This window comes from Ahaetulla prasina, chromosome 1, assembly GCF_028640845.1.
Source record: "Ahaetulla prasina isolate Xishuangbanna chromosome 1, ASM2864084v1, whole genome shotgun sequence".
Taxonomy (NCBI): Eukaryota; Metazoa; Chordata; class Lepidosauria; order Squamata; family Colubridae; genus Ahaetulla; species Ahaetulla prasina.
In genome coordinates, this window is record NC_080539.1 from 245,758,671 (window position 1) to 245,781,042 (window position 22,372).

Consider the following 22,372-nt stretch of genomic DNA (forward strand, 5'->3'; position numbering starts at 1 on the left):
GGAGTAGTAAGCGAGGGAAAAGTGTGCCGCCATTCTGCCGGAGCCTGTAGCAGCACCGCCCCAGAGCCACATTGGACGCGTCCGCTTCACCACAAAAGGCCGGAGCGGGTCGGGATGCCTCAGGACGGGTTCCGTGACGAAGGCTTTCTTGAGGGCTGTGAATGCTTCTTGCTGCGGGGACCCCACCGAATGCAACCTTCTTCCTGAGGAGCTGGGTAAGTGGAGCTGTCAGTGTGGCGAAGCCCGGATGAAGGTCCGGTAGTAGTTGGCGGCCCAGCAGGCGCTGAACATCCTTCACCCGACGAGGGGCTTCCCAGCTACACAAAGCTTCTACTTTACATGGGTCCATGGCTATGCCCTCGGGCGAGATGATATGCCCGAGGAATTCTATGGAAGTCCGGAAGAAGACGCATTTCTCCAGTTTCGCAATGAGTTGTTGCTCCGCAAGCGTTGCAGAACCAGACTGACGTGTCGAAGGTGGCTTTCCTGGACCGGGAGTAAATCAGGATGTCGTCGAGGTAGATAACCACGGACCGATCCAACATGTCTCGGAACACGCTGCTCATGAAGTGCTGAAAACGGCGGGAGCATTGGTCAACCCAAATGGCATGACAGTGTATTCGTAGTGTCCGTATCGGTGCGAATGCCGTCTTCCATTCGCCTCCTTCTCGTATCCGCACCAGGTTGTAGGCCCCCCGGAGATCGAGCTTGGTGAAGATCGTGGCCTCCCGCAACCTTTCCAGTAGCACCGGGATGAGCGGCAGGGGGTAGCGATTCCGCACCGTAATGGCGTTTAGCCGGCGGTAACCACAGCATAGGCGCAAGTCCCTGTCTTCTTCTTCACAAAGAGGACCGGGCCGAGAGAGGGACTTTGAAGGCCGGATGAACTCTCGGGCCAGGTTTTTGTCCAGGAAGTCCCTAAGGGCGGCCAACTCGGGCTCCGACATGGAATACAGGCGTCCCACAGGCAGTGGTGCGTTGGGCAGAAGGTCCACGGAGCAATCGTAGGGCCGGCGCGGGTAGTCGGTCCGCCTCCTTCTCGCTGAACACGCCGGCGAAGTCCGTCAGCTCAGGAGGCAAGGTGATGGCAGCGGTGGGGACGTTCTGGCCGGCACAGGTGTGGCGGATGTGATCGACGCACTGCAGACTCGGGAAAGAGATGGCGTTCGCGACCAGGCCACCTGAGGATCGTGGGTCCGAAGCCAGGCCAACCCAAGGACCAAGGGAGAATGAAGGTCCGCCGTGACATAAAACTGGATCGCCTACTCATGGTCCCCAATAGCCAGGCGCAAAGGCTGGGTGGCGAATTTAATGGGGCGGACACCAGTTCTCGCCCATCAATTGTCTCTACCGCATCGGAGGGTCCACCGGAACCACGGGACCGCAAACTGGGTCACAAAGGCCTGGTCCATAAAGTTTGTTGTGGCCCTGAGTCCACCAGCGCATGCGCCTGGAGCCCGTCCGACTGGTTCCCCAACCATATCCGTGTGTCCAGAATCAGATGCCGAGGGGCCCAGAGTCTACTTCCGCAACGTCCAGTGGGGCTTAGTACGTGCCCGACCTAGGGTTTCCCGAGGTCGGGCCTGCCCGCTTCCCGATTGGTCACGCTGTGATTCGGGGACGGCGGCGTGCCCCACTTCGCTTTCTGGGGCAAGAAGCGGCGGGCGGGCTCCCCACAGTACAGGCACAATCCCCTTGGCGCCTCGGTTCCGCTCCTGGGCTGTTAGGCGAGGTCTGGCGCTCCCAACTCCATGGGCTCTTCCGCAGCGGTTACAAAACGTGGGCGACCCTGGGTGCTGGTGGTGCAGGAAGTGGGGTGCAGATGTCGACGGAGGGTCCCGGGGTGCGACGGGACGGTCGCCGTTGCAGACGGGCATCGAGGCGGAGACAAAGGGCACCAAGTTGTCGAGGGTCCGCGCGCCCACGCGGGCCAGCTCGTCTTGCAATTCCTCTGAGAGTCCCTCCTGAACGCGCCCACCAGCGCTGCATCATTCCAGTCAGAGTCCTGGCACAAAAGACGAAATTGCGATGTACTCCTGCAGGGGCGTTTCCTTGACGGAGTTCCTTAAGGCGCCTGGTTGCCGCCAGCATTCGAACGGGTCCTCATACATGGTGCGAGGTGCTGCCAAAACGCTGTTGGTCCGCCAGCAGGGGCTGTCCTGGAGCAAGAGGGCGTGGCCCATCGAGCAGCCGAGCCGGAAAGAAGGTTAATCACGAAGGCCACCTTAGCCCGGTCATCTGGGAAATCCTCTGGCCTCATAGCCATGTAGAGCTGGCACTGTCCCAAGAAGGTCGGGAACATCTCAGGCTGCCCAGAAAACTTATCCGCACGGTTATCGGGCACTGCGGCGAGGAGGAGGAGTGGGAGGATGGGGGCTGCAGGCACATTCCTGGCAGCAAGTTGGCCTGCCAAGTGAGCCACTTGCTGCTGGAGCTGTTGATTAGCCGCTTGTAGCTGCTCTAACTGCTGCTGTACCTGCTGCTGGTCCATCTTTGGTGGAAGATGTTTTAGTCAGGTCTTGGACAAAATGTTCTGTTTCCTTCCCCAATACTCCCAGCAAAGAGTCCGTCAGAGGCCTTCCTTTTTTCCTTTTATTTACATAGATACATGTCCTGGCCACGTCTACCCACGGGCCTGCCAAGTTTCTGGAGATAACGAGGAAATTATAGATAAGGCCAGAATTACTCACGAATATATTCTTCCCTCCATGAATTAGCTTGCGCCAAATTCATTGTTTTGTCCGAGACAAAAAACCAGGAAGTCCCGCCTCCTATTTATAGTCTCTGCAGATGTCACTGCATGACAATTATGACTTGGCTTTGTCCCAACTCTTCCGCTGCTGCGCACGCCGATCAAGCCTTCGTAACCTTGCGTCCCTCCAAAACTGTTCTTGGGGCGTTGCCAAATCAGAAGAAAGCCCGGGAGAATCAGGCTTGCCGGCCCCTCCTCCTCCCTTTGAGTGGGTGCCAGGGAGGGAGAGGGCTCAAGAGAAGCAGGGCTTGCCAGGTCTTCTCCCTCATTTTCTGAATCATCCGAGTCCAGGAGTCTGGGTCCAGGAACCTGGGTCACAACAGTGTGCCAGTTTTAAATACTAGCTAACGAAGTGTTAAATGAGAATAATATGCCATAAAATAATTACATGGATGTTTTTATTTGAGTGAAGTTATATTCTGGAATTTATATATTGCTACGTGACTACAGCCGTACATGGCTCCTTGCTACGTGACTACAGCCCTGCCCGAGCTGCTGGAGGTGCTTGCCGGGGTGGTGGTGGAGACCCCCAGACTTATAGTCATGGGGGACTTTAACTTACCATCAACCGGCTTGTCATCAATGGCGGCTCGGGAGTTCATGGCCTCCATGACGGCCCTGGACCTGACACAAATAGTTGATGGCCCTACTCACATTGGGGGAGGCACACTGGATCTGATTTTTATCTCTGGACAGTGGTTAAATGATCTGGATTTAGGAGATTTAATTACCAAGCCATTGTCATGGTCAGATCATTTTCTCCTTCGTCTAGACTTTCGGACCGCCGCTCAACACCGCAGGGAAACGGGACCAACACGCTGGTTCCGTCCCAGGCGCCTGATGGACCCGGAGAGGTTCCTGATGGAGCTTGGGCCACTTCCTGAGGATCTGGCCCACGGCATGGCTGAGGAGTTAGTTGTGGCCTGGGAACGAGCCGCGACTGGCGCTTTAGACCGTGTCGCGCCTTTGCGGCCTCTGACCCGGCGCAGATCTCAACCAGCTCCTTGGTTTTCCGAGGGGCTGAGGGAGATGAAACGCCGGAGAAGACGCCTAGAGAATGCCTGGAGATCCAGCTGTTCCGAGGCTGACCGGACACAAGTTAGGTCCTATAGTAGGACTTACCTAGTGGCACTGAGGGAAGCGAAGCGTTCTTACGTTTCCTCCCTCATTGCGTCGGCCCGGTGGCCCTGTTTTGGGTGACCAGCTCCCTCCTTCATCAGGAGGTGCGGGATGACCCCTTACAGGGCCGTGCCGAGGAGTTTAGTGGTTATCTATACGATAAAATCGTTCAGCTTCGGGTCGGATTGGATCAACATTGGGTAGATCCAGGTGAGGGGCTGGAGACACGTCTTGTTGAGACTATTTGGGATGGATTTGACCCTGTGACTCCCGAGGACATAGACAGGTTGTTGGGGCGGTTGAATGCCACCACATGTTTATTGGACCCGTGCCCCTCCTGGTTGGTGCTGGCCACACAGGAGGTGACACGAGGCTGGCTCCAGGGGATTATCAATGCTTCTTTGATGGAGGGTGTTTTCCCCGCTGCCTTGAAAGAGGCGGTGGTGAGGCCCCTCCTCAAGAAGCCTTCCCTGGATCCGGCTGTTTTAGGAAATTATCGTCCTGTCTCCAACCTTCGCTTTGTGACGAAAGTTGTTGAGAGTGTGGTGGCACGTCAATTGCCCCAATACCTGGATGAATCTGTCTATCTAGACCCGTTCCAGTCTGGCTTCCGACCCGGGTACAGTACAGAGACGGCTTTGGTCGCGTTGGTTGATGATCTCTGGAGGGCCAGGGACAGGGGTTGCTCCTCTGCCCTGGTCCTATTAGATCTCTCAGCGGCTTTTGATACCATTGACCATGGTATCCTGCTGCACCGGTTAGGGAGTTTGGGAGTGGGAGGCACCGTTTATCGGTGGTTCTCCTCCTATCTCTCTGACCGGTCGCAGACGGTGTTGGCAGGAGGGCAGAGATCGACCACGAGGCCCCTCACATGTGGGGTGCCGCAGGGGTCGATTCTCTCGTCTCTCCTGTTCAACATCTATATGAAGCCGCTGGGTGAGATCATCAATGGTTTTGGGGCGATATGCAGCTGTACTTTTCCACCCCAGGCCATCCCAACGAAGCCATCGAAGTGCTGTCCCGGTGTCTGGAAGCTGTACGGGTCTGGCTCAAACTCAATCCCTCCAAGACGGAGTGGCTGTGGATGCCGGCACCCCAGTACAGTCAGCTGCAGCCGCGGCTGACTGTTGGGGGCGAATCATTGGCCCCAGTGGAAAGGGTGCACAACTTGGGCGTCCTCCTGGATGGGTGGTTGTCTTTCGAAGATCATCCGACGACCGTCGCCAGGAGGGCTTTTTACCAGGTTCGCCTGGTTCGCCAGTTGCGCCCCTTCCTTGACCAGGATGCCTTATGCACGGTCACTCATGCTCTGGTTACCTCTCGCTTGGACTACTGCAAAGCTCTCTACATGGGGCTCCCCTTGAAGAGTACCCGGAGGCTCCAGTTGGTTCAGAATGCAGCTGCGCAGGTGATAGTGGGAGCCACACGTTGCTCCCATGTAGCACCACTCCTGCGCAGTCTGCACTGGCTACCTGTGGTCTTTCGGGTGCACTTCAAGGTGTTGGTGACTACCTTTAAAGCGCTCCATGGCTTAGGGCCGGGGTACTTATGGGATCGGCTGCTGTTACCGAATGCCTCCCATCGACCTGTACGCTCGCACAGAGAGGAACTCCTTAGGGTGCCGTCCGCCAAGCAATGTCGACTGGCGGCCCCCAGGGGGAGGGCCTTCTCTGTGGGGGCTCCCACCCTTTGGAACGAACTTCCCCCTGGACTTCGGCAACTGCCGGACCTTCAGACTTTCCGCCGCGAGCTGAAGACCTATTTGTTTGTTCACGCAGGACTGGCATAGGATTTTAATAGGATTTTAATTAGTTTTAATGTTTTAATATTTTATAATTTATGGGGTTTTATTCTAAATGTTTTAATTCGGCCATTTGTGTAATAAGTTTTTTAATTATGGTTTTATGTGTATATTGTTGTTGTTTTTTACTATGGCTGTAAACCGCCCTGAGTCCTTCGGGAGAAGGGCGGTATAAAAATTTAATATTATTATAATAATAATAATAATAATAATAATAATAATAATAATAATAATAATAATAATAATAATAATAATAATATAGGTCAGGTTATTCCTTCTGTTGTATTCCTTCCTGAAAATATGAGGAGAAAAACAGCTTGTCAAACTGTTTCCTTTCACTAAAACAGAAAGCTCCCAATTTCAGTCTACACAAGAATCAGATCAACCATTGTACCCTAAAAATAGATAAGATTAAAACAGGTCTTAGGCCTTAAGTGGACATAAGGCTTATTTGCAAGTTGGAGATATTATTTGCCCCTGAATTCATTACCATGATAATAGGAGTGCTCTGGAGGCCCAGAAGAGATGCTGATAACCTGCATGTGGTTCTAAGGCTACACCCTTTTCATCCTGATTTAAAGTCAATTTGGCTGCCTGAAGATGATTTTCACAAACTTGATGGGATTTAATCCACCAATTGCAACAATCATGGAATTGGGTTTTTCATAACAATAAAATAGCTATCTTTCTTAAGTTCTCTTAACAGCATATCTTTCTTCCATATAAATATAGTATATGCTACATTATATAGTATGAAAGCTATATTCTTCTCTTTCTAAAATATTTGCTCCTTTGCGCTCTATGGTTCCCAGCCTCCCATTCCCTCCCCACTCCAATTTTCATTGTCTTTATTATTTCTTACACTTTTTTCTTTTTATAACCCTTTAATCCTTTTATTTGGGGTGGAGTCGTGGCGACATAATGGAGCTGAGCATTTTACTGGCCAGATGCCCTTTCTGATGCCTACGCGGAGTTTGCACCAGATATTTTCTCTTTGCGCCTTGCTAAAGAAACATCTCCCACTCCCTAGGACTGAACTCTCAACCTTCCGAGTGGGAGGTGAGCATCTTCACCTTTAGGCCACCACACTGCTCTTATTATTTCCTATTCTAATAGCTGCAGAAAAATCTCTCTCAATCTTCTGGACATCTTTTTTCAATATACTTCCAAAGACAGCTGCCCACTAAAAACAATTTACCATTAGTTAGATTTGAGCTAAATAGCATCCTTTAGGCAAGAATTATTGCTCTCATTATTTATACAAATTTCCTAGAGGGGAAAAAATGAATGGCAAAGATCTTTTTTAAAAAATCTCAAAAGAGTGATCCAAAATTAGGATGTGATTTAATATTATTTTTTACTTCTATCTTTAGCCAAGATGTGTAAATAATAAAGTTGGTGTTATGTGTTTTATAACTATTTCAGAAGTTTTTGCATTAACTAAATTAAAATACCTGATTAATAATAATAATCTGTAAATGTAGAGTTATACTTCTTATACTTGTAGATTTCTGATGAGTAGCGTTGAGTCTTTCTACATTGGAAATGGTGCTATCCTATTAAGTTGTGTTCTGATAAGAGTAATTGAATCTTTTTTTTACAAGAGTTCCTTATGGGAAACCATTGTGTCCCTTATTTAAGCAGAAAAGAGGAGCAGAATTAAACTAGAAAGTGCACATCCAGTTGCACCCAATAAAACCTTTCCTCCGGTACTCCTGAAAGGCCTAAGTGATCTCAAGGTAATGGATGGAAGCCAGGTGATTATGACAGTAGAAGTTTCAGGTAAATATTTGTGTTTTCTAACGGGCTACTTGGGAGAAAGGCAATATAGAAATAAAACTAAGTAAGAAATAATAAACTGTTCAGAATTTTAACAAGGGTATTATTCTGTTTTGCAATCAAGCAGGCTTTTTGCCTTTGGTTCTTATTTATTCCCTTTTTTCTTTTTTTAGCTTTTTATCATTAGGGATAATGGGAAACCAATATAGTCTAAGATAAATAGATGGTTCCACTGCCATTGTAGAACAAAGAAGTGCTTGAAATTTAAAAAAAGGAAGTTAAAAGCAATCCATGGCTAAAAAGCTAGAATGTTTTCATGCAACTTTAAAACGATGGCCTTCTTTTTATGGAATATGTTTATGTTAACTTTAATATGTTAATTATATTACATGGTTTTTGTACATTTCTTTGGGCTTTGTTGTAGTTTGGCCAGACCCTGGTTGGGTTAGGTATAAAACTAGTACAAACAAATAAATAAAACCCTTTATCTTCTAGATCTATGGAAGAGTGAGAAATGATTTGTGAAAACTCAGTTTTTCTATTAAATAATAGGATTATATGGGGTGCAAAACAATAAAACTCACAATGAGAAAAGTGCCCAAGAGCACATATGAAGAAACTATTATTTCTATTTTCACAAAAGACATGTTTTAGAAGATTAGAAAAAAGATGGGGGAAGACAGTTCCACTAATGCTGGGACATAATATGTATGTTTGAACACATAGTTTGCTTTTGATAGGAAGCCATAAAATAATAGTTGATCAGACACAGGTGCATTAATGTGACTAAAGCCAAAGAATTGGTCTGTGTGTGCATGCATGTGCAGTATGTTCAGATAAGAATTCACTAACATATACGTATTCTATATTATATCCCTATATTTTACTCAGAATAGAGCTTTTTAATATTCTTATGGCAGCAGGAAGTCCATGTGAGTTTCTTGTTCTGCCTTATCTTATAGTTGCAGTTCATAGACTTCCCCTGCTGCCTTTGTTTTATCTCAAAGACTTCTGTTCTGTTTTGTGGCTCAGCTAATCCACCTCCTGAAATAATTTGGCTTCACAATGGTAAAGAAATCCAGGAAACAGAGGATTTTCACTTTGAGAAGAAGGGCAACGTGTATCGTCTCTGTATCCAAGAGGTATTTCCTGAGGACACGGGAGAATACACCTGTGAGGCCTGGAATGACTTGGGAGGAATTCATACTGAAGCAACCCTGACTGTACAAGGTAAAATTTTTATGTCTATATGCCGACAGGTATGCGCATGCGCGCACACACAAACACATTTTCTGCATTGTTTAACAGCTACACAGGAAAGTATTCAAAAAGTTGAGAATCTCCCTGTCTCTCTGAAACTCCATAGTTTCCCTTTATATAAAATGTTAATGGATATTTGGCCCTATCCTTCATTCTGCTTCACAAGGAAGAATGTACTCTAATTTCTATAACCAGAAAAGAAAGTATTAAATGAGAATACATAGATATCTAAAAGGTTGTAATGTGTTTCTGTAGAAGGTAGAAGCGCAGGGATGTGACTATTTGAATGAATAGCTAGTTCAGAAACTTGGTTATGAATACATTTTAAGTTCAAGTTACAATTAGTATATTTTTATCTACTGTTTTCTTATTTTTGGGTGAAACAATTGTGTGTGTGTGTGTGTGTATAATTATAAGCATTTACATTTATTTGCTCAAGCACCTGATTGGAATGGAATATTTAAAGATAGAAATTATGTGTATTAATTATCAAAATAGCAATAATATACTGCCATGTGCTTAATGACCTAATTTGGACATTTCATGTGTTTAGAAAACTACAGGCCATAAAATAATAGCTTTGAGTAATCTAAACAAGCAAAGAGGAAGCCCATATGTTGCATGCATGGACACAGACATAGCGTCTGTTAGCAATTCCAGAAACCAAATATGTCTTTTCCCAGAATTGCGCTGTAGCAGTTCTGGGAAAAGTTGCTGCCACCACTGCTTTGAAGGGTTACTAGAAGGTGCTGTACAGGTGACCCAATCTGAAGTAATGCATGGGTCTATTCATGGTGTAGCATTTTCAAAAAGAGCCTTAAGGTTACAATAGTTAAGCCCATGGTATTAAAGCTAAAGGAAGTGCAGTCCAGCTGTTCTGAGTATAGTGAATGATGGTAGTGCATTTTTGTGAAGAGAGTAAAGCAAAACACATAATGAAAGCAAATGTCAGTAAAGGTAAAGGTTCCCCTCGCACATACGTGCTAGTAGTTGCCGACTCTAGGGGGCGGTGCTCATCTCTGTTTCAAAGCTGAAGAGCCAGCGCTGTCCAAAAATGTCTCCGTGGTCATGTGGCCAGCATGACTCAACGCCAAAGGTGCACGGAACGCTTTTACCTTCCCACCAAAGGTGTTCCCTATGTTTTTTTACTTGCATTTTTACGTGCTTTCGAAACTGCTAGGTTGGCAGAAGCTGGGACAAGTAAGGGGAGCTCACCCCGTTACATGGCAGCACTAGGGATTCGAACTGCCAAGCTGCCAACCTTTCGATCGACAAGCTCAACGTCCTAGCCCCTGAACCACCGTGTCCCTAAGCAAATGTTATTTAGCCAAAATGAGACACCAAGCTTCATGAATATTCTTGTGGGAATATGGAAAGGGTGAAGGTATGCACATATGTTTTATTCGAGCATGCATCCATGTATATTATGTATTAGGGCAGGGATGGGAAACTTCTATTGAATTATTTCATCATGGCCCAAATTCTTTTAAGGAATACTCTACCATGGCTTGCATGCATGGGAGTGGAGGTCCAAAGCAAAGTGAATGAAGCCATTCCCTTTGCTCTCTTCCCACTCTCCCTCCCTCCCTCCCTCCTTTTCTTTCCCAGTTTCTCTACTTCTGGCTACCCCGTCCCCTTGCAGAGAATATAGATGGAGTAAATAATAATGAAACAGTGAAGATAGTTTATGGAACATACCCCAAGATTCACAGTAGATGAGAAGGAGTTAATAATTAAACTCTTGCTATATAAACATTTTTATATGCACTTAGGTATTTTGGTGTGGAGCTGATCAGGGCCAATAGAGATTTTGGCAATGAGAAAATCTGCAGACGAGTTATGATTAAATACGTCGTGTAAAGGTTCAGTGCTTGTTAATGACATTGTAACACTGTTTTTCCCCTCACCTATTATCTTCAGATATGATAGACAAATCCCAGTCTTCAGCCCATACAGGTATAGAATTCTAATTCAATGCATCTGGAGGGCACTAGGTTAAAGAAGGCTGCTTCAGGGTTTTGGAAAACTTGCATTCTTTTGGATTTATTTATTACTAAGGCTATAAAAATAGCAAAATGAACAGCTACAATGATAACTGTAGACACAAATGTCTCCTCTTGAGATTGTTCTATACAAGGGAATAACACTCAGTTAAGATCCCTTGCTGTCTTTACTTTAGAACAGGGGTAGTTAACCTTTTTATACTTACCGCTGTATCTCTGTTAGTAGTAAAATTTTCTATTCGCCCACCAGTTCCACAGTAATGTGCCATGTATCGTCGTCTGCGCATGCCTCTCGCGCATCGTGGATTGGGCTTGAGGGGGCGCCGGCTACCAGCTCTGCTTGTCTGTTACAGCTGGGTGGTGTGGGGGGAGATGCGCGAGCTATTCTTGGACAAGGCTCTTTTGTTTGCAGTCGCATTATAGCGCCATTTAGTTTCACTTACGTAACATGAACTAAACTTATGCGCGGGCGATACAAATAGTATATTTTCAGAAATTTAAATTGTCACAGGGAATTTTATGAAAACCTAATGAAAATATTTTTAAATAATGCTATGAAATTTTTTTAAAAAGTCAATTAAATTAAAAAAAGGGAAAGTGCTCCAGTTTCGGACAAAACCCCTATCACCTACCATGAAAGCTGGAACGCCCACTAGTGGGCGGTATGGACCAGATTGACTACCACTGCTCTAGAATATGTGAAGCAATCTCAATTTTATTTAATAATATATTATTGTAAATTTCACATCAGAATTTTAGGATGCCAGGTACTGATTTTTTTTTCTTTTTGGACATTTCAAGCATTTATTTTCCAATTTTTCACTTGTCTAGGTATTTAAAACAACCATGGACTATATTTATCTTTCTTCAGTTTATTTACTTAAACATTCTCTCCAGCCCACAGCAGACCAGGCTTTTTTTGTAAGAAGTACACAAAGTACCATCTGGGTTGTTGCTTTTTGTTTTAAAGACTTCAGATTTTTTGGAAGCAAGAGAAACATGGAGATACTCCGGGAAATTTTTTATAAAGTCACACACATTTGAAATGACTGAGCTACCATCTCTTTACCCTAGAGAAAATAATGGGTTCACTCGCCTTTTTTTCCCCCTTCAAAATCGTTCCTTCTGTATTTATAGATCACCTTGTTTGTTTGGTTTTTTCCCCTTTTCTTTGAACCGATTGTAATCACATTAGACATGCTGTTGCTGTAGCTATTATGGAAACTTTTGTTACAGCAAACACTTAACTATTCAGATGGAAATTATTTGAGATATTGTTAGCTTCCCCAAGAAAAGGGATGGATGGATATGTACATAACATGCAAGTTTTCTGCATGTTGTACAAAGTGACTTATGGTATTTAAACTTTTGTATTTAACATCTGAATTTAAACTTTTCGTATTCTGAAGAGTGACGTACTAACTCGTGATGAAAAAAAAAAGTGAAAGAAAACTTAAAATGAAGTGACATGATCCCTTACTGCATATTTCAGAACATAGCATTTTATAAGTTTCTTTGACCTTTCACAAATGGCTGCTGTGATAGGTATGGCCATTGAGGAAAGTATCTGGGGGTATATCTTGACTACTTCTGCTATGTAGAGAATTGCCAAAGATTATTCCTTCTGCTTCTACACTAGCCAGAATATTGTGAAGAGGTTTTCAATTCAAAATATATATTCAAAGCAAAATATCCATAGAATGGTTTGTCAAAAGCTAAATGAAATTCAACACCAGTGCTATTAGATTTTCTCCCTGCCTTTCTTAACGTTTTTTCTTTGTGTTGCAGAACCTCAGGATGGTATTCAGCCATGGTTTATTAGCAAACCACAGTCAGTAAGAGCAGTAGTGGGGCAGAATGTCATTATTTCTTGTGCCATTGCTGGAGATCCATTCCCCACAGTTCATTGGTTCAAAGATGGAGAGGAACTAATGACAGAAGCAGGCTATGAATTCCTACAAAATGAAGACATCTTTACCTTGATTATAAGGAATATTGAAACTTGTCATGCTGGCCAGTATGAAATACAACTCAGGTGTGTCAAGGGAAGTATATATTTATAGGACGAGTAGCTCTTTCAGTCATCTAAACATGAATGATAAGGCATTTTATTTCTATTGGTCTTTCCTTATGTGTTCATTATATATTCTTATGGGCTCCTAGGATATAGGTGCCTACATTAGTTGCCATATGGATTTCATATTAAACTATTGAAACAGTCAATATTCTCCTCACTACAAGCAGTTGCTCTCCTGGCCTATTCTTAGCTTCTTTATTAATTTGCTTATCTCTAAAAAAATTTTTAACATTCAATCTGCAATTCACATGTGATTCTATGTGTTTATTTATTCTTCCTTTTCTCATAAAGCAGTTAATTAGGCAGCACTCAGGAGAATCAAAGGCTTGCATTAAAGTGGATGCTTTCAGTGATAGATGAAACTCAAATCTTGAAGGAAACAGGCACACCTAGAGGATTCTAGAGTGAAGGTCCCACAACCAAGAAATCCTTCTCTCAGGAGAATGCTTCGAAACATTGTCCATTGGAGGCAATTGTGATGCACAAAATATCATATTTGAACAAAACTTTGCATGGTAGAAGTATGGTCAACTTGTTATGGATGAACATAATTTTTCAGAATTCTTTTTTTTTTTGTTATTTTACATTTTTTGCTAGAACAACTTTGGTATTTCTACCATGAGAACAGTGGGATTCGGAATTCTAACTGCAAAAAATCTGGACTAGCCAAAAGTCATACATGGGTAGTCTGTTTGCTACCCCCAAAGGTTACATCTGCCAAGTAACCTTAACTCTCACTTACCTAGAACTTGGAGGTATTGAAACTGAAAGGAATGGGAACACAGAAATGCCTTACCAAGTCTTGCAAATAGCCAGGAATATTTTATTTTATTTTTTATTTATTTTATTTTGTCACAACAATATATGTAGGTATCATACAAAAAGAATATATAGTATATAAACACATATATGACTAAATATAAGGAGGTATAAGCATATATATATATAGGAAGAAGAAAAGAAAAACAATAGGACAGGAACGGTAGGCACGTTTGTGCGCTTATGCATGCCCCTTACGGTCCTCTTAGGAATGGGGTGAGATCAATAGTAGAAACTTTTTGGTTAAAGCTTTTAGGATTATGAGAAGAGACCACAGAGTCAGGTAAAGTATTCCAAGCACTGATGATTCTGTTACAGAAGTCATATTTTCTGCAATCTAGATTAAAGCGGTTGACATTAAGTTTAAATCTATTAGTTGCTCTAGTATTATTGCAATTGAAGCTGAAGTAGTCTTTAACAGGAAGGACATTACAATAGATGATTCTGTGAGTTAAACTTAAATATTAGTCAATGTTCTCCCTCTTACCCAGTATTTAAGAGATTCCTCCCTCCATCCCCCACCAGCTGGTTGCACACACAAATTTTTTTTAATCTGACTGATTAAAACAATGCTTTTTAATCTATAGAACAAGCATTAGTGAAAGAAAAACAAAAGAGGGATTTCGAGAAAGAGAGAGGTGGAGGGGAGAGAGAGGGAGGGAATGGGAGAGCCTTCCCTGGCTATTCTCTTTTGCATCTGAAATGGGCATTCTCAGTAGCATTCAGAACAAAAGAATAGCCAGGAGTCATAATTCATGCATATATCTTTGCTCAGCACAACCTCTTTTGTTTTCAGGCTTAAAGCACTAAAGGCTAAAACTGTAACAAGTCAAATCAACTGGCTTTTATAACCAGTCTATGGACCACAGCCTGGACTGAGTTAATACATATTTAAGCTAAACAACCAACCAGTAGAGAGTCTTTTTATATTCTTAAGTGCACTTTGAAGTCTCCATAAATAAAAAGGGCATGAGAGAATGTAGGGGGCAGAATGGGCAGAGAACAAATAAAGACTGACACCAAACTTAAAAACACAAAAAACAAACAAGAGCCAGAATTACTCTTTGCTTTTCAAATGCACTCAAAGTCAAAAACTGCAAAATGAGTCAACCAGGTTAAATAAGCCGCTAATGTAGACATTTTGAAAAGCAGTCAGTCAAATTCTGTTGATGATGGCTTGCTGAGTTTAGCTGTTCATGTATCCTGCTCACTCTTTTGTCCTGTTTTATAGAGCCTGCAGGGTGCCTTTGTGGATGAAGATACTTCATACTGCATATAAAAACTAACAGTGTGCCATATTTGGATCTGTAGATCTGACATAAGTACTCTTGCTGCATCTTTTGAAGCTGATGTTTTTCCTGGCTCCCATGGTGGGCTACCTTGGGTCAGGAAATATGCAATTGATTAAGAAAGCAGTGGAGAAATCCCCTCATTCTGACCACTGTCCCAATAGTGCACATTGCGAAAGAGGAAAGAATGGTATACACTCAGTTGGACCAAATGTTTGAAGGGACGTGGATGTAAAGTTAGGACCTGCTGCTCTTAGCAGTTCTGACACATCTTCCTACATCGCTAAACGTTAAGTTAATGACCTGAAGAGTTTGGAGATCTAAACTCTTTGGAGATTACCAGATAAGATCTGGCAATCAGAGGAAATCAGATACAAATGGTGGCAGAATTCCGATCCTCCACCATATTGAATGGGTGATCTAAAATCATTAATTGCATGATTGCACTTGTCAAGTTTCATGCATCCTGCTATTTGTACATTCAATCTGATTCCCCCCCCCCACTCTACTGTAACTTCCTACATCAGTATAATCACTCCATGTATTGGATGAAATGAGCTGTAATTCACAAAAGTCCATCTCTTTTAATAAAAGGTGTTTTCAGAATACTGATTTTGTTGCCACCAGAGAGTAACATGGTGGCTCTCTTTCTATATATCCTCTCATCATAATAGCTAAAATCAAATGAAACATCTAACTCGCTGCCATCAAGAACAATTGTTATGAACAGAAGATGTCTCCATTCAGGTTGCTTCCAGAGTGAAACATCTGAAAAATATATTTAAGTCCAGTCTGGTCCCCTGTGAAATTAGCTCATCTGTGCCAGCTAAGAGTTTGGATCCCCAAATTCTTCAGCTCATTGACCTCTTCATGAACTTTTGGATTGTTTATCAATACATCCATCAAAAAAAAAATTATTGTATGAAAATATTTTGATAAATGCAACTTTAATAGTATTACAACTAATAATAATAATACCAGAGATACCAAAGTGGCCTACAAGAAAGATCAAATAATTATACATAAAGTACATTATAGGAATTCAGTGCTTAGAGTTACTTGGATTTATACCAGTCCAGAAAGGATTGGAGCTGAAAGAAAGTAGGATCTAAGAATACCTTCAATATTTACTTTATTGGGGGGCAATGGTGTTGTGGTTAAGGCATCAGGCTGAGTCCTTCAGGAGAAGGGCGGTATAAAAATTTAAATAAATAAATAAATAAATAAAAATCAGACCACCACAAATTCTAGCACTGCCTTAGGCACAAAGCCTGTTGGGTGGCCTTGGACCAGATTCTTTTTCTCAGTCATAGGAAGAAGGCAGGCAAACCACTTTTAAAAAACCTTGCCAAGAAAGGGACTTATGAATGAACAGTGGGGGAAAGCAACCTAGGACAGTTTGTTGTCTCATCTGCCAAATATGTAACAATGCATTGTGTTAATTAGACTTCCATTCAGGAATTTTGTCCTTACAAAGAGTCTTATCAAGCTTTTATGTTACATTGCAATTATCTGTGGAGTTTGAATTTAGAGCCTTTTAAAAATTATACTTTCAAAATATGAAATGTTAAAAATCCTTTCAACCAAGACTAATCAGCTACAAAACTGTATTCTCTGACATAGTCTTAAAAATATAATTGCACATCTTTTTACTGATATCATTACATACTATTTAATGCACTTATGTATTCCCTTATTCGGGTAACAATTTTTATTTTGTTTAATCTACATGGCTGTTTTGGCCTGGGATACTTTAAATAAAAGGTTTCATACGCTACCTTTTTTATTTGATTAGCAAAATGTTCAGATTGGGGAGGAAATCACATTTTTGTCACCTGTGAATGGAGTTTTGTTAAAAGTGTTCCACTATATTTGGTAGGCTTTACTCCAGGATAAGGATGCCTGTTTTTGCAGCCTTTAAAGTAATCTTTAAATTTTACTGTTCACAGTTATGTGTTCTCTTTATTGAAGTTAATATTCAAATAATCCGTCCAAAATTGTTTAGCTATACATGTTTAGCTATGGAATTCACCCTTTGAATGGTGTGGGAGTAGGAATGGATTTCCAGAGGAAAAAAAATGCAGACTACAGGAACCAGGAGCACAACTTAGGTGACACTGAGTGCTTCAAAAACCCTATAAAAGGATGCAAATGACCAGCTGTCTGCAAGGAATATAAATCCTTCCATTACCCACTATCCTGTCAGAGTTGAAGAAGCTTCTTGGATGAGAAGCGAAACATCTTCAAAAGAAAAAACAAGGAAGTCCAGTTGCCTCCTGAAAAAGCACTTTTGGGACAACAATGACCTGGATGACTGAGAATCTCTACAGACTTTGAGCGCTATGTTTTATTTTGACAAGATTGTTGAAATACAGCAAGCCTGAAAGTAGAACAGGCATTTCTCTTAAAAATTTTTTAAAAAACGCTATTTGATCTAGCGAAATCTTGAAAATCCATCTGATATAAATGTCTACCTCTTCTTCAGCGGTTGTCTGAGAAAGCCCTTTTTCATAAAATGGCAAGCTGCTTGGGATGTGGTAGCAATGTTTACACAATCTGAGTTATGTCCTCTCTCCCCCCACCCCACCCCACCCTTTTTTTTTTTTTACATCTCTTGGGGAGATGAACCATTTGAAGATGTATCTGCTATGAAGCGTAACATGGTCCTGGGGGCGGGTGGGAAGAGGGGAAAGTATTTTAATGACTTTAATGGGAGTAATTTTCTGCAGGCATCTCTGGCATTCCTCTGCAAAAGGAAGAATAAGGGCTCAGCACCATATATGGTGACACTTTTATTATTATTTTTTTAAAATATAAACATGCACAGGCTGAAACAATCCGTGAGGGTTGATTATACTGTTTGATGGGGGAGGGAACAGAAAGAGCAGGGAAAGGAGACCCTGCTTTTAATGTCTCGATGGGAGGAAAGTTAAAAGCTTGGTCTTGTATAAACAAAGACTGGGACAAGGATTGGAAACTGTGTAGATGTTGTAAAGCAATTCTTTTTCTTCCAAACCCTCCTTTGGCTACTTTTCTTCAAGTTACTTGTTTAGGGGTATATTCTCTTCTGATTTCCACCTGTGGCTTTATTTTGAGGAGAAAGGTTAGGGGTGGGTAGGATGAGGAATAATGTTTCTTTCCAGCCAGTGATGAAGTAGCTATCTACTACTGTGATGCTTGGCTGGGGAACAAAAAAATAAATAAATCAGCATAGTGAAGGATTGATCTCTTCTGTGTACTATCTAACAGAAAGCAACCTTTTTATTTTTATTTTTGCTGAGTCTCAGTTTGTTGTACTTTTTCAGAAACCCTGTTGGAGAATGCAACTGTCAGGTATCTTTGACGCTGGGAGAAAGTTCATTTTCCACAGAAGGAATGCAAAAAAAGTGAGTACAGTTCCCAGGGACTTATGTGGGTGGGTTTTATTTTTTGCTCGGCTAATTCTCTTTCCTTGTAGACTTGGGTTGGCTGCTGTTCAATCTAATCCCCAAATGTGACCCAACAAGCTGTTTTTATCATACAGCTGACAATGTGGAGCACTTTTTAAAATATTTAGTTCCCTTATATGGTTCCTGATGCAATAAACTATTCCTCTAATCAGCCTTCCCTTCTATAAACATATTTTGTCCTTTCTCTGAGGGGGTGATTCCTGAATTCGTTAAACCAGCTCTTTGCTCCCCCTCTTTTTTCTTTTCCCGCCCCTTCCTCTCTCCCTCTCAAACCCTTCTCTGCTTACAGTGGGAGGCAGAAAGTACGACAAGAGGCTGATTGTGGAGAGGATGCACTGACATTCAGAAACATCAGTGGCTCCTTCAGGAGGAATACTGGGGAAGGCCAGCAAGTTGAGGAAGAGCAGGAAATTGTCCGTGGAGTGCTTAAAAGACGAGTAGAAACCCGAGAGAGTACAGAGGAGAAGCTAAGGCAACAGGAGGCTGAACAGATTGACTTCCGGGACATTTTGGCAAAGAAAGTTAACACCAAAAGTTTTTCTGAGGAGGAGTTGAAGGAAATCCCAGCCAAACAAATGGACTTCCGTGGTACCCTGCAACGGCAGGTCAAGCCGAAAACTTTGTCAGAAGAAGAAAGGAAGGTCCATGCTCCACAACAGGTAGACTTTCGTGGAGTATTGGCAAAAAAGGGAACTCCCAAACCTTCCTTACCAGACAAGGCAGCAGGTTCAAAGCCAAGTGCCCCAGATTTTAGATCTGTGCTTGCTGCAAAGAAAAAAACACCAACTGAGAATGGCGGCCCTGGGACTCAAGTCCAGAATGTGAATGCCAATTCTGAAGTGCAAAAATCAAGTGCCAGCAATAAAGTGCCAGGTATCAGCATCACCTCTAAAAATCCTGTGACATCGAAGAAGTTGGATGCCGTCAATGCTACTTCTAAACTACCAAAGACCAACACTGTTTCAGAGTCCCAGGATACCAGCTCTAGATATAAAATACAGAATGCTAGCACCAAGAATGAAAACCAAGTTATTAACTCCAGCTCTGAAATGTCACATGTTAAATCAAGGGAGAAAGAGAATAAGAATGACAGTAATTGCAAAGGTGACTGCCCACCAGAAGTAGATGGACGGATAACTGAAAATAAAGGAAAAGATAACAAAATAGAGCCTGAGGGAATAGCACCATCCTTTACTGAAAAGCTTCAGGATACCAAAGTAGTAGAAGGTGAAAAACTGGTCTTGCAATGTCAGGTTTCCTCAGATCCACCTGCTACCATTATCTGGACTCTGGATGGCAAAGTCATCAAATCATCAAAGTTTATTGTTCTCTCCCGAGAAGGTAAATTAATGTAAACAGCAAAACAATTGTATGCTGCTGGTTACAACCTACTTTGATTTCAGTATGTTTAACTATAATATCTCACTTTAATTTTGTTTACTTCTGTCCCTTTAATTGATTCAAAATTTGCTAGTATTTCTTTTGCAAGGAGAAAAGAATAGTCTTTTTAAAATGTTTCCTGCAACTTCAGAAACGTCGGCACATTTTTATTACAATAGTATTTTTAAATTCATCTTTATGTTTTATATAAACATAAACTTCAGATGAAGAACTCCTTCATAGCAATTGGATCCTTTCATTTTCAGTGTCTAAATCCTGGCATAATTATCATTTTAAATGAAAATTTTGCCGTTGTGCTGAAATTGAAACAGCAATAACTAATAGCTTTGGGATTTACATTGTTTAAACATGTTCTTCAGTCCAGAATTATCTGAGACAAAATATAGGAAAATTAATTCCCAATTTGCTCAAGTTAAATATTAATTCACACTGATATTATTTGATAATTTAGCTTCTACTACTCTACAAGGATATTAGAATTCAATAATACCGGTACTTAAACAATGAGCATATGCTAATTTCTTCAAACCTAAAGATTAAATTATAATATAAAAGTTATCCAACCATGTTCTAACCGCAGAAGTCAGAACATTCTTTGCCAAATATTAGACCAACCTTTACTTGATCTAATGGGAAACCCCTGGAAATCTCAGGATTGCTAAAGAGCATGGTGGCTGGCAATATTGGAAGTTATAGACCCAACCATATGAAAGGCCCAGGCTGAAAGTGAATAGAATAGAATAGAATAGAATAGAATAGAATAGAATAGAATAGAATAGAATAGAATAGAATAGAATAGAATTTTTTATTGGCCAAGTGTGATTGGACACACAAGGAATTTGAATGCTTATGATATAAAATAAGCTTTGGGCCGGGATAGCTCAGGCAGTAGAGAAGCCTGTTATTAGAACACAGAGCCTGCAATTACTGCAGGTTCGAGCCCGGCCCAAGGTTGACTCAGCCTTCCACCCTTTATAAGGTAGGTAAAATGAGGACCCAGATTGTTGGGGGGGCAATAAGTTGACTTTGTAAAAAAATATACAAATAGAATGAGACTATTGCCTTATACATTGTAAGCCGCCCTGAGTCTTCGGAGAAGGGCGGGGTATAAATGTAAACAAAAAAAATATATATATAGTTGTATTTTTTTTCTTGTCTTCTCTGTTTATCTTTTTTATTTAAGTATATGTTACTCTTTTTCTGGCCTTTACGTAACATGATCAGCTGAAGGAAAGTAGTGTAAAGGCTTGTATATATCGGGGGGAGGGGGGAAAGGGAAGGGGGAAAGAGAAATGACTGTGTATTGCCTCAAAAGGCATTGGAGCACTCAGAAGAGATTTAATACCCTGAAATACTTGAAGCGATAAGCCATGAACTAATGACAGGATATTTTTTTTGATAAGGTTTATTTTAATATCTTACTTGAATTCTGAAATCGATATTTAAAATTGTCACTCACTACTGATATTGTGAGCTTGTGGCAAATAAAGATACAAGGGATAAATTGTAATCATCATTTTGCTATTATTTTAATAAAAATCAAAAGTAAATACTTGCTTTTGAAAATTGCTTTTTCTTCCCAGGAGCCTGTTGCACTACATTTGTTGCTAGTCGTAACACTTTTGTCATCCCTCAACATTAGGTATGCTGGGTGCTGGGAATTATACTTCAATACCATTGAACAATCACAATACCATTGATTCCCCATATTAGCCACAGTTCCAGTTTAATGATTAGGGTAATTTTTGGGGGAAAAAAGATCAAGAGGGGATGGTTCCTTTTTCCATGGGTCTCTGTTCTCCCAGTACCATCACAGTTAGCTGGTTGTCAGAGAAGTTGTAGTCAGATGAGTAGCACTGGCTTTGATTCATCCTCCTGAGTACCACTGTTAGTGCCACTCATGGGCCCATCCATTCTGTACCAACAGCACAGTGAACAAGCACATAGGCAGAAACCTTGAAGCGGAGAAGAAATGGAGCCACAGCCAAATCAGAGGTGGGGCCTTTAGAGGATATGAATCTTCAAGACTACTTAGATCACTGTGCTGACTTCAACATTTCATGATTTAATAAGCCATGGGTTAGAGCAGGGTATGACTTAGATACAGGGTTCGACATGATGAAAGCAGTTATTGATATTACAGCAAACCATTTTCTCATTACTGTACTTGTACCTGTTTCTGTCAGTTAACAGGAGGCAGAGGCAAAGATTTTATCTAAAGGGGCATATAGCAATAAGCTAGTTCTAATTCCATCTATGCATAGTTTGATGATAGCAAATCTCCAAAAAATATCAATTCCCCATAAAGTTCAATAGTTATTCGGGAGAATTGTGATGTTAATGGATTCTTAACTGTAAACATATTTTATTTTATTTTTATTTTAATAAATCTGTGTATTCATTTAACCTAGTTTTCACATAAATGTGAAATCTAGGACTTGCTATTTCAGACTGCAGTGTTGTGTATCATAGGATGGAATGCTGCTCTATAAAAACATTTTTCCATGTACCGTAGATATTAGAAATAAGCCTAATTACATTTCTGACTTTGTCCTTGGCTCTCTTATTTTTGCGCTCCCAAAGATGTCTTCATGTCAATCTTGATTCTTAGCAATGGATCAGG

The 22,372-nt window shown here is 41.9% G+C and overlaps 1 protein-coding gene across 2 annotated transcripts in view; it reads left to right on the top strand.

The window, feature by feature from the left end:
- The window catches only part of MYLK (myosin light chain kinase), a 207,630-nt gene that overhangs the window by 116,019 nt on the left and 69,239 nt on the right, over positions 1-22,372 (top strand). The window contains exons 12-16 of one of the 2 annotated variants that reach the window (XM_058195197.1): positions 7,314-7,454; positions 8,484-8,681; positions 12,503-12,749; positions 18,205-18,285; positions 18,638-19,689. In XM_058195197.1, the coding sequence (XP_058051180.1) occupies positions 7,314-7,454; positions 8,484-8,681; positions 12,503-12,749; positions 18,205-18,285; positions 18,638-19,689 (1,719 nt within the window). The remainder of the gene's footprint in view (positions 1-7,313; positions 7,455-8,483; positions 8,682-12,502; positions 12,750-18,204; positions 18,286-18,637; positions 19,690-22,372) is intronic. The other variant, XM_058195207.1, reaches the window with a different exon arrangement.